The sequence below is a fragment of the Oncorhynchus nerka genome, linkage group LG7 (genome assembly GCF_034236695.1).
Source record: "Oncorhynchus nerka isolate Pitt River linkage group LG7, Oner_Uvic_2.0, whole genome shotgun sequence".
In the NCBI taxonomy this organism is placed as follows: Eukaryota; Metazoa; Chordata; class Actinopteri; order Salmoniformes; family Salmonidae; genus Oncorhynchus; species Oncorhynchus nerka.
This window is the reverse complement of record NC_088402.1, coordinates 65,406,683-65,418,931: the sequence shown is the minus strand read 5'-3', so window position 1 is coordinate 65,418,931 and position 12,249 is coordinate 65,406,683. Positions and strand designations below refer to the sequence as shown.

General features: G+C 43.9%; 1 protein-coding gene across 7 annotated transcripts in view; it reads left to right on the top strand.

Moving 5' to 3' along the window:
- casz1 (castor zinc finger 1) overlaps positions 1–12,249 on the top strand; it is a 253,053-nt gene that overhangs the window by 215,905 nt on the left and 24,899 nt on the right. For 5 of the 7 annotated variants that reach the window (XM_065020716.1, XM_065020714.1, XM_065020717.1 and 2 more), the window contains 3 exons: positions 6,589–7,522; positions 9,078–9,143; positions 10,790–10,876. In XM_065020716.1, coding sequence (XP_064876788.1) covers positions 6,589–7,522; positions 9,078–9,143; positions 10,790–10,876 — 1,087 coding nt within the window. The remainder of the gene's footprint in view (positions 1–6,588; positions 7,523–9,077; positions 9,144–10,789; positions 10,877–12,249) is intronic. The other 2 variants (XM_029664545.2, XM_065020715.1) reach the window with 1 other exon arrangement.

Here is a 12,249-nt window from a genome sequence, read left to right as displayed (position 1 = left end):
TTTCCTAGATCATTTAGATGTTGCATTATTAGGCCTCTCATAAGCTATTCAGTGAAAAGAACTGAATAAAAATGATGAAGGCAATGACAAAGATGCTCATCGAATCAAACACAACTGACCATGACTTCCAATTGCACTGCTATGTTCTGTGTCAAAGGCTATGGGTCATTTTCAAAACATTCTATTCTATTTATTTTCTATTTATTTATTTCAAAATAGCAAGCATGTTAACTTGCAAGAATTTGAGGAATCGTTCTGCAACTCATTCGTTTCTCAGTCATCCCAGACATTTGATTCCACTTAAACAAAATGCTCAATTCAACAAACCTACAATGCACTGTCACTTCACCCAGACGAGAGCTCAGTAAAATCCTTTTTTTATTTTTTATTCTAGTCAACATTGTCTAAGTTGTCACATTAAAGCTCATTAAAGCGATTTTTCCTCAGGCCGAGGTGCCAATACCATCATCCTCATTCCATGTAAGGACTTGAGACATCAGCTCAACACATAGAATTTAGTGATTTTGAAAGACAATGATTGACCGAACGATTAGCATTGGAAATGTCCTGCTCTAAAACCCTAGGTGTATTTAAAGTGAGATTATAGGCCATATATAGTCTCAACAGCAAGCTGAAGCCTTATCATCTCCAGCACCTCACCGTACTCTATCTGTGACCCTCAGAAGACATGGTGGCACGCTGATATCCGTGTTTGGTCAGCAAAAAGGAGATATAATGCCCATTTGTTGTCACATCAGGGGAGGAGGGAAATGTGGTCCTATATTGCCTCAAACACAGACAAGGCCCTGGGTCTGTGTCACGTGTTGCAATTTGCCAGGCATGAAGTGCAGAGATTACACCCACTTCTTTTAATACTCTCCAATGACACCACAGTGAGAGAGGGGGAGAGGAAAGAAGAGAGGGAGGGGGGAAAAAAGACAGAAAGCACAGTAGCAGCAAGGGCCAATCTCACCTTAACCTGTAAGCCCCGGTCTCCCTCACAGGCATTCGCATGACATCATTAAGAGGGTGCGAGATAAGGCTGGAGAATAAAACTCATTTACATGGTGTTTCACAAAGGTTATCTGCTGTCGGTTCCAGGCGTAATCCTTTCAGTTCAAGTCCAATTATTGGCCTGCCATTGATAGTCCGTCACGTGGTCTGAGAGCGGAATAATGTGACTCGGCTAATTTTAAGAATAACTTCTATAAAAAAACAACAACAATAACTTACATTATAAACCTACTACTGCTAACACTGCAACTATTACTACCACTACTGCTATCTGCTAACTACTTAAGCAATAAGGAATGAGAACTCAGGGATTATCGTGTGTTATACCACAACATTGTTGAGTATTTGTTTCTGTTTGGCTAGAAGGGCATTCTAGAATGGACATTAAAACCAGATAACGTGACAGTTGGAAAATATATCGGGACACCTTGAAATCATGACGCAATATGCGCCTACACATGCAGACCGTGCTTGCTACAAAGTTACAGAAAGCTAAACAACTAACTTTATTTTAATGAGTAATGATTAATTTGATTTAATCTTTCCACCAGACGATACAGTCTGGGCAAAAGTTCTGAGGTTCTGAAGTAGCTAACGAAACAGGCTGGCTAATTATTTTTGGGATGTTTTGACCCAGTCGTTAATTCTATTCATTCCACGTTGCTATGCTAAACAAATCACTGGCATATAGCTAGCTAGCGGAAGTTCAATGATGACAAGAGTCAAGAACTTCAATAAATAATGATTGAATAAATTATGTATAAATAGGCAGCAAGAACTACAGCAAATAATGATTTGATAAATAATGTATAAGTAGGCAAAAAACTGCTTATTGTCATGTCAATAATATAGTTATGGAGGATAGCTAAGCAGCTGAAATGACAGCAAACTATGAATTTTCATTTGTTTTACCTTTGTTTCCATATGACCATTTCTTTGGATATATCCATTATAATGATCCTGATAAATAAATTCACCTGGCACAGAGAAGCTGACAGTCTAGTCACATTAATATGCAACATGTTGCACAAGTCAGATAGGCTCCCCGCAGTAGCAAACCAAATGCTAGGCTAGTAGCATGGAAAAATATTGTCTTTACGATTTTTTCAGAGGGAAATTAAATTTATAAATTGACTGGCTGGGCTATGGGACAGTGGATACGCATTGATAAATCAAATGGAACTGTTAACAGGCATTACCTTTGGATTGTGGTGCTATAACTCCTTGTTATCAACCAATCCGCACCCAGGATCCAAACAACCCGTTTTATACACTGAACAGAAATATAAACGCCATGTGTTGGTCCCATGTTTCGTGAGACGAAATTAAACATCCCAGAAATGTTCCATACACACAAAAAGTTTATTTCTCCCAAATGTTGTGCACATTTTATTTTTTTACATCCCTGTTAGTGAGCATTTTTCCTTTGCCAAAATAATCCATTCACCTGACATGTGGCGTATCAAGAAGCTGATTAATCAGCATGATCATGCAGTGCTTGAGGCGTCACTACAGACCCGGGTTCGATCCCAGGCTTTGTCACAACCGCCCTGCCCACACACCCCATAGTGTGGAGCACAATTGGCCCAGTGTCGTCTGGGTGAGGGGAGGGTTTGGCCGGGGGTTCTTTACTTGACTCATCACGCTCTAGTGACTCCTTGTGGCGGGATGGGCGCCTGCAGGCTGACTTCGGGTGTATGACTCGACCTCCGCCTCTCCCGAGCCCTTTGGGGAGTTGCAGCGATGAGACAAGATGGCGGTGGGTTTCTGATATGGGCAGACATAAGCTACGGACAACGAACACAATTGCATTTTATCGATGGCAATTTGAATGCACAGAGTTACCGTGGCGAGATCCTGAGGCCCATTGTCGTGTCATTCATCCGCCGCCATAACCTCATGTTTCAGCATGATAATGCACAGCCCCATGTCGCAAGGATCTATACACAAATCTTGGACGCTGACAATGTCCCAGTTCTTCATTGGCCTGCATACTCACCAGACATGTCACCCATTGAGCATGTTTGGGATGCTCTGGATCAACGTATATGACAGCGTGTTCTAGTTCCTGCCAATATCCAGCAACTTCGCACAGCCATTGAAGAGGAGTGTGACAACATTCCACAGGCCACAATCAACAGCCTGATCAACTCCATATGAAGGAGATGTGTCATGCTGCATGAGGCAAATGGTGGTCACACCAGATACTGACTGGTTTATTGCTTCACACCCCTACTTTTTTGTAAAGGTATCTGTGACCAACAGATGCATATCTGTACTCCCAGTCATGTCAAATCCATAGATTAGGGCCTAATGAATGTATTTCAATTGCCTGATTTCCTTATATGAACTATAACTCCAGTAAAATCTTTTAAATTGTTACATGTTGTGTTTATATTTTTGTTCGGTATAATATACTAAAACCACTGCAAAACAATGATAATAAAAGTACTACCTTAATAATAATACTAAAATAAAGTTAGGATTGTGCAAGTGTAAGGTTGTGTTTTTGTCATCAAAATAATAATAAAATAAAAATGATATTAAAAGATCACTTTTAGAATCAAGGCTGGGAATAGCAATAGTAGGCTATGTGCTAAAAATACTTTTACGTATTAGGACTATGAGAAAGACAATCTGAAGAAATGTGTTTTAAGCCCCATTTTAAAAGCTCTGATTGATGGAACGGCTCTACCCAGAATATTGCTTACCTCACAATAATAGTAGTAAATTAAAAAGATGCATTACAACAAGAAATGAACATCAATAAATACACATACAAGACATCAACTATTTAAGATACAGTGCAGTGCAACCATATTATAATTAGCATGTTTAGCAGACTCACCACTTGGGGGTCAAAGCTGTCCTTTTACTTGGGGTTAAAAGCGGTCCCCAGCTGAACATTTTGTCATTGAAACTTTTTGACTCATATACTACTATTCCTGGAACCAGTGGAATTTCTTGTCCCATGCTTCGAAGATGTGAAGACGGTCCTATCATTAGAGCTATATGATATGACCTGAGGCGGCCTGGCTAACCATGCTAGACGTCATGACCCTGCTACAGTAGAAGCCCATGGATGTAGAGTACAGTAAACGCTCCCATGACTAAACCACACACTAATGTCAAGGTGTATCTTAGGACAACACATTTGGTACATGTCTGTATAAGTAGATAATGATATGATCATGTATTTAGCAGACACTTTTGTTGAAAGCGACTTACAGTAGTTTTCATATTGGGGATCCCAGCAGGAAACCAACCAGGATCTTGGATCTACCAACTGAGCCAACAGAATTACAGAAATGATATTTTTTTGTATGGAGGTCCTCCTGAATTGAGAAGTAGGTGAAAGTCAACGGGCTGCTTGATAAACTCAGATAAATCTAGTGCCCATTAATAAAGTACTATCTTATCTACGTTATCTTATCTAGCTCACTCAGTCGTCAAACACAAATGTACAAACATGCTGGATTGATCAGATGATATGTGACAAAACAGGCAGGAATTTCCTCTCAAATACAAATACCTGATCCATTTCTCTTACATTTTTCATGCCCTTTCGATCCACCAGATCCCCTTTCATACCAATGTGCCACAGAGAGCAGTAACCCCGGCGACGCTGATGGAAATTTGGGGATTATTTTACACTCTGTGAAGGAGATGTGAAAAGGCATGTGGGGGAGAGGCGACCGATTTAGCAATAACACAGAAATCCGAGACGAGAGCTGAAATCTTTTTGTATTAATTACCAGGACGGCGGCTGGTATTACCGCTGGCCCCGCCTTGTGTGTGTGCGTTAGCGATGAAAAAAGCAATCAAATAAATTAAGAAAAGGTCTGGAGGAGCGGGGTCCTGGGCCCGTGGCCAGAATGGAACCAAGAATGCCAAAAGTTTTACATGACACCTAAGTGAAGTTGTCATCTGGAGCGTAGTGGCTGTGTTCATGATATCTTATCTGACATCCAAACTGACACCAGGCAAGATTTTTGGAATAGATCTGGATCAGTAAACACTACTGTTAAGAAAGGAAAAGCTGAATGCCCAAGGGTTTCATCCTCTCTGTATCATCTCTCTGTATCATCTCTCTCTCTCTCTCTGTATCATATCTCTCTCTCTCTCTCTGTATCATCTCTCTCTCTCTCTCTCTCTCTCTCTCTCTCTGTATCATCTCTCTCTCTCTCTCTCTCTCTCTCCCTCCCTCTATCTCCCTCTCTCTCTCTGTGTGTCATGCTCTCCCTTTCTCAGACGCACGCATACACATATACATACACTCTCTCAATCTCTTTCTCATACGTACACACACACACACACACACACACACACACACACACACACACACACACACACACACACTCTCTCTACTGCTAGTGGCGTGTCTTAATAAGGGATAGCTATGCAGTGCTCTGTCTTCCCCCTCTTTTTTTCAAGCACATTTTTTCCCTCCCTTTCCCCCAACTTGCTGACCTCTTGCGCTAACCTGGATGAAAGTTAATGAGCCATAATTAATCTCCACATAATGCAATTAAACTATACATTTACTACATGTCCCCATGTCCTTGGGGAGGTTGTTCAATTTAATGGACTCTTAAAATAAAAAAGTGGCGTTTCAGTTCACAAATATGTAAAAGCACATATGTGGCTTCCGTAGATAGAGACGCGATGGACTTGAAATAATGTTTTTTACTAAAGGGAACACGTTTCTGGAATGTTGTCATAATCAGAAGGCCCATTAGTAAGGTCTTTCACTGAGAAAAATGAAACCTTGTAACCTATTTCAAATTCTCAAGCATTCAACAATATACAAGAGATTAAATGGTATCTTCTCTTTCCATGACATCGACTGACAAGTAAATCCAGGTGAAAGCTATGATCCCTTATTGATGTCACTTGTTAAATCCACTTCAATCAATGTAGATGAAGGGGAGGAGACAGGTTAAAGAAGGATTTTTTAGCCATGAGACATGGATTGTGTATGCGTGTCATTCAGGGGGTGAATGGACAAGACAAAAGATTCAAGGGCCTTTGAACAGGGTATGGTAGTAGGTGCCAGGCTCACCGGTTTGTGTCAAGAACCGCAACGCTGCTTGTTCCCCTGTGTATCAAGAATGGTCCACCACCCAAAGGACATCCAGCCAACTTGACAGAACTGTGGAGTCAACATGGGGAGTGCTTTCGACACTTTGTAGTCCATTCCCTGACAAATAGAGGCTGTTCTGAGGGGCAAACTCGATTTGAGGAAGTTTTGTACAATTGGTGTGTATCTAAAGTGTTAGGTGAGGATAGTAGGACAGGTAATTTCCAAGTCAGAAGACTGACTGGGGAAGTCCCATGGAATGTTTTAGTTCATTTCCCATTACGTTCGGCATAAAATGACTGACAAAGAATCAGCCCTTTTCAGCTTTGTACAGTGCTTTTGCTTCCCCTTTCTTGGTTTTATGATTTTTGGATAGAAGAATCTATTGACGGTCAATAGAACATGACACTTAGACAAAGAGGTCATACAAAAACGGTGTATCACATATCTTACCTAAGGGCTCTGTTCTCTCTGCTCCTCCCTGTTCTGTGCAGGAGAGGCGTCCACTCTGCGAGACTACGCAGCCAACACAATGAACGAGTTCCTGGGCATGTTTGGCTACGACGACCAGCAGGTGAGGGACGAGCTGGCCAAGAAGATCAGCTTCGAGAAGCTCAAAGCCGCTACCTCAGGCTCTGACCCATCCTCCCTGAGCAGCGAGGAGGCCACGCGGCGAGCCCGCTTTTCCAAGTATGAGGAGTACATCCGCAAGCTGAAGGCTGGTGAGACCCTGCCCTGGCCCATCCACACCAACCCCAAACAAGAGGACCTCAACTCCAAGCTGGCCCAGGAGAAGAATGCCCTGCTCCAGGCCCAGATGGCCGCCTCTGGGGGGTGCCATTCCGGGGCCGAGGGCCAGATTTATCACTCCAGCCTGGACCACAAGCAGGGGCAAGGGCAGGGGCACAACCTTGGGCACAATCCCCCACCAACCAACCCCACCTCCCACCTCCAGAACATGGCCTCCCGAGCCTCCAAGTATGACTTCTTCATCCAGAAGCTGAAGATGGGTGAAAGCCTGCGGAGCCAGCAGAATGGCAATGCTTACAAGAAGCCATCCAAGTACGACCTGGAGAATGTTCGGTACCTGCACCTCTTCAAGCCCGGCGACGGGAACACTGACATGGGGGGCGCCATCGCCTATAAAACGGGGAAGGTGGGCCGCCCGTCCAAGTATGATATCAAGAACATCCAGAAGCTGATGCCGGGGAGGCCCGAGTCCTCGCTGATGCCCAGCGTTCTGCCTGCCACACCTGGGAACCCGGGGACACCAGTGGCTGCCACCTCGGCCTCCTCCGCTGGGGCCACGGGCCCCCCAGGACTCATCATGGATCAGACAGGCCACTTGGGCTTCAACACCTCCGACTACATGAAGTCCAGCTTCTCCAAGACCGACTCCATCACCACGGGCACTGTGTCCTCTGTCAAGTAAGAACCTCTTCAGATGACTTGAATGACACTTTAGCTGAACGACACCACATAGGTACAGAAGATCTGCATGAGAAACATGCTAAGCTTTTCTCACACAGCAATATTAATGTGTGTACTGTATACTATATATTGTATATTACGCGTTTATTCAAGTCATACATTTTCTTGAATGAGTTGTGAGATCCCAGTAGTGAAAATTGGCCGCTCATGACAAAAATAGCCAAGGAAATAATAAAAATCTCTCACAAAATTATGTCATTGCACCAAAAGTTGCCTATGCAAACCTCCCTGAATTATTAAATCAAATAACCCGTCAACTGAATCCTCCCCCGATTTATTTAGCTTGCGTTTTGAAATGATTCCAGGTTTTAATATTGCACAATTCTCCTAAATTGTCTCTGTGGGACACCTGGGAGATAATGGGCGTCTCACATACACTTAACTGCCACTGCGAGTCAGTTAGCCTAACGCAAAGGTAATTGCCACCTCCACAACAGCCGATGCGAATGTAGTGTGAAATAGCGCATGGTGCCAATAGATCCACGATGTGATGAGTAGCGAAGGCCCATGAAGTGTTTACCTGCTGGGCGCTCTCTTCGGAGACTGATTTAGCACAGTCATCGCAAAGTGACTGACTTCCTCCTTTGGCTGGGGTGGAACAACTGTCCCTTTAATGACTTTGCAGCTGTGACTAACTTACCAGAGAGTCACAGGGCCTAGGCTGAACACTAAAAGACACTACATGGTCAATCCGACGTCTGAGGTGACCATACAGCGTTGAGTGCGATGCAGCCAACTCAGACTTCAGGGCTTTCATATTTCTTGCGCTTAGCAGAGCAGAGCTATTGGGAAAGAAGTTGTCAGGAAGTGAGTTTGTGTTAATACAGGACGTACCGCCCCCACCTACCATCAACCAATCATGTCAATGTGGAGCTATACGGAGCCCTCCGCATTGTTAGTGCTAGCAAACGAGGGGGTTTGGGAAGCTAGCCCTGGTTAAGCGCTAGGAAAAAAGTGGGTCCCTCTCAAGGCAGGTCACATTTCAGTAGGAACCATGCAATGTTTAAACTTAATGTGTTTCTGATGATTGGACTCAGTTCATTCACCTCCCCCCAGTCTAGTTCTATTGGTTCTACCCAACTTGTCGCTAGCTGAACCAATGCCTTCTGTTCCATCGAACCCTGTCTTCTCCTTCTGTTTGAACTCAGTCCATACTCCTGATGAGACATGACAACAGCCTTTGGAGGCAGGGTCCTTAGGGACCTTTAGAAAAGATTTTGCCTATCCCCATTATCTAGATTTGCATATGAGCACTCTCCAAAATAGCGCTTTTCCACTGCCTTTTGCCTTTCATTGTTGGAAAGCCATGCAAAAGTGTGTTCATACCTTCCTGATTCAAACCCATGTGAAAACCGCTGTCGCGTCACAGAAAATGTATATTAATTGCCGTAGTTTGAAACAGGTTGTAGGTAAATATTGTGGCTGTAGTTTTTATTAACAGTGCACCCAATACCCCATTAATCCTGTCTCTTTCTGTGTTTGCTTGTATTAGGAACGGCTTACCACCTGAGAAACCTGTCACAGAGGACGTCAACCTGTACCAGAAATATATCGCCAGGTATGCAAATCCTCCCTCTCCGGTGAAGCAAATGTTGTCCCGGACGTTGAGACAAAGCTTTTTTATTAACTGATGGCGTATTTTACACAGTGATGAAACTAGATGTGTAAAATAGTGGTAGAGGTCAAGTTCTGTGCTGCAAAGTGAGGGAAATAGTAAGAGGCCGAGTTTATGGACTGAAAGGAAGTGGAATTCTGTTAGGAGGAACAAGGCATGAGATGGTTTCTATGGTGGTGAGAGGTGTGCTGACAAGATGGTTGTACTTACTCTGTTTGAGGTCGAGAAGTTCTTACAAAGTTACTACAGTATACTGGAACACTTTGCATGTCAGTCTTGAGTAGTTCAAGCGTACTGTGCGGCGGTGTATGTAACGAATATAGAGTGAAACTGTTGGTTACATGGCTGCATGGTCACTGAATTGTCCTCTTTATCACTCACAAAACCCGGAGGCAAAACATTGCAAGGTAATCTCATATTTCAATAGACAACACAGTGTCCCATTCTCCAGTCATTTTGAACTCCACACTAGAAAGGTGATTGTCACTCGTTTATTTCTTCACTTTAAAAAGAAAGGAAAAGCACTGTTTCAAAAGCCCAAAGTGGCATTGGCGTTAATGATTACTTCTCCAAACCGTAACATGAAGGGCACAAATCAAAAGCACTGTCACTGACAGACACACACATTTTCATCATGCACACACACATACACACACACACACACACACAAAAACCTTCCTTGGACTGATTACATTTTGCAGATTTAATTAAGGAATTTTTAATGAGGCTTCTGCTGGCACTGCCAAGAACTGTTTTGATATTTGCGCTGCATAATGCATAAAATTTGTCTAAACATCTCGGTAGTTGATGCACGGGGAGGCTGCAGATAAGCCCAGATACAGTTTCAATTTCCGTGTTGGGGAGAGAGAGCGAAAAAAAGAAAGGGAAGAGGAGGGAGGAAAAAAGACAGAAAAGGAGGACTCATAAAAAGGGCAAATGTAGACTGGGGGGAGGGGGGTAGGGGTAGGGGGAGGTTCATCTCTCTGGAGCCACAACTAATGAGCGCACATTTATGCTAAAAACCCAGCTTTGTAAATGTTGTTGACTCCCACCTTCCACCCCCCTCCCCCTCACCAACCAAGGGGGGAAAAGTTATTTATCTCCTTGCCGCGCACCAGTTTGATGTTTTAAAGAGCTTCCCTGGTAGTGTTTAGTCGCAGTTTTCCCTCTTTAAATGCTTTCATGCACCCACTATTTCCGCGGCACTTTGATCTGCGTTGACTCTATTGTAACAGGAGATGTGCCGCAATCTCTGTATCGTTGTGATATTAATATTTAATCTGCAGCTGAATAGCAGCGGCCCATTAGGCCCCCTGACGCGGCAAGTGGGAATTGTCCATAGGCAAAGTGATACAGCTGGGCAATGAGCAGAGGGGTGGGCCACAGTCCCAGGGGGGCTGTGTGTGCGTGTGTGTACGTGAGCGTGTGCGTGTGTCCGAATACGTGTGTACATGCACAGTCCATAGAGGAGTAGGGCTGAGAAAAGCACCGATGGTGGGAGAGTTGGTTGGTGTGTGTGACCGTGTGTGTGTGTGTGTGTAATGTACTCTACTGTTAGCTCCATTTCTGTTTTTTTTTTTTTTCTAAAGAAGCCGTCAAACCTTCCCGAAGCCCCTACCACCACCACCACCACCACCATACCCTGAGCCCCCCACCACACCACCAACTTTTAAAAGGTAGTGGATTTGCCGTTCAATTAGCCTAATGAACTCCGCAAAGTGATCTGTAAATGCAGCCCTAGGATAGTCATACAGGCTACAGGCAACAACAACAAAAAAACAGAGAGAGAGAGAGAGAAAGAGAGGTAGAAAGAGAGAGAACGAGTGAGGGAGAGAGGTAGAAAGAGAGAGAACGAGTGAGGGAGAGAGGTAGAAAGAGAGAGAACGAGTGAGGGAGAGAGGTAGAAAGAGAGAGAACGAGTGAGGAGAGAGGTAGAAAGAGAGAGAACGAGTGAGGGAGAGAGGTAGAAAGAGAGAGAACGAGTGAGGGAGAGAGGTAGAAAGAGAGAGAACGAGTGAGGGAGAGAGGTAGAAAGAGAGAGAACGAGTGAGGGAGAGAGGTAGAAAGAGAGAGAACGAGTGAGGGAGAGAGGTAGAAAGAGAGAGAACGAGTGAGGGAGAGAGCAGATGGTGCTCTTGGCAGCGGCAGTGCAAATGTTTATTTGTGTGTTTTCAGTCGTAATTGGAGGTTTTTTAACAGTCATCAGTAAACGCACAAGGAAAATGGTGCCCACTCTTTTACCTGGATAAGTCTTTACCGAGTCAGACTCTTACAGTCAAGAGGAGGAGGACGGGGACGGGAGGGGGCGGCAGTAGCGTGTAGATCCACTCAAGCCTCTCAGCAGAACCTAACCTTCCTTTGATTAAAGCAAGCGCCGTTAACCTGAGAGAGAACTCCACAACATTGATTTGGCAAGGTTTAAAAGGCAAATGAGGGGAATCATGCGTGGGGTTTACAGTTTAATAAGTGTCTGTGTACCGGCTGCTTTTGAAATAAACGGAGCTAATTTGAGTCGAAATTGGTGTGACAGGCGAGTCAATTGTGGCGGTGTGCGGAAAACAGACGTATTTGCGTGACGAGATGAGTTGTTTTGGAGGTATGGTTAGGATTAGGAGGTAGTTCTCTGTGAGGTGATTGGATTTCCTTTTGGTAGTGACAGACACCTTGAATGTTAAAGGGGGGAAATTTGGGTTAGGTTAAGTTTCGGGAATAGAAACAAGTGTTTCCCTCCACGAAGGTGATGTTTTTGTCCATTTGCTCACTAATCGCCAGAAGAAAAGGAAGGATGCACCCAAGAGAATTAGGGAGGGAGTATATATTCAGACAATACTATCATTGCAAAATAGCATGCATGATTTTATACCACAATAACATAATTTTTCAGCCCCTTTTTTGTGAAGATAACGTCTGCTCTATGACTGTCTTCTATGAAGAAGCATTGGAGTGTCCACAGCTTTTACACCTGTACCTTGATTAGTCATGACAAAATCACTCAGTGTAAAGTCCACATGGCCCGTGATGTAACTCTGTACCCTTTTTCTTTGTCACT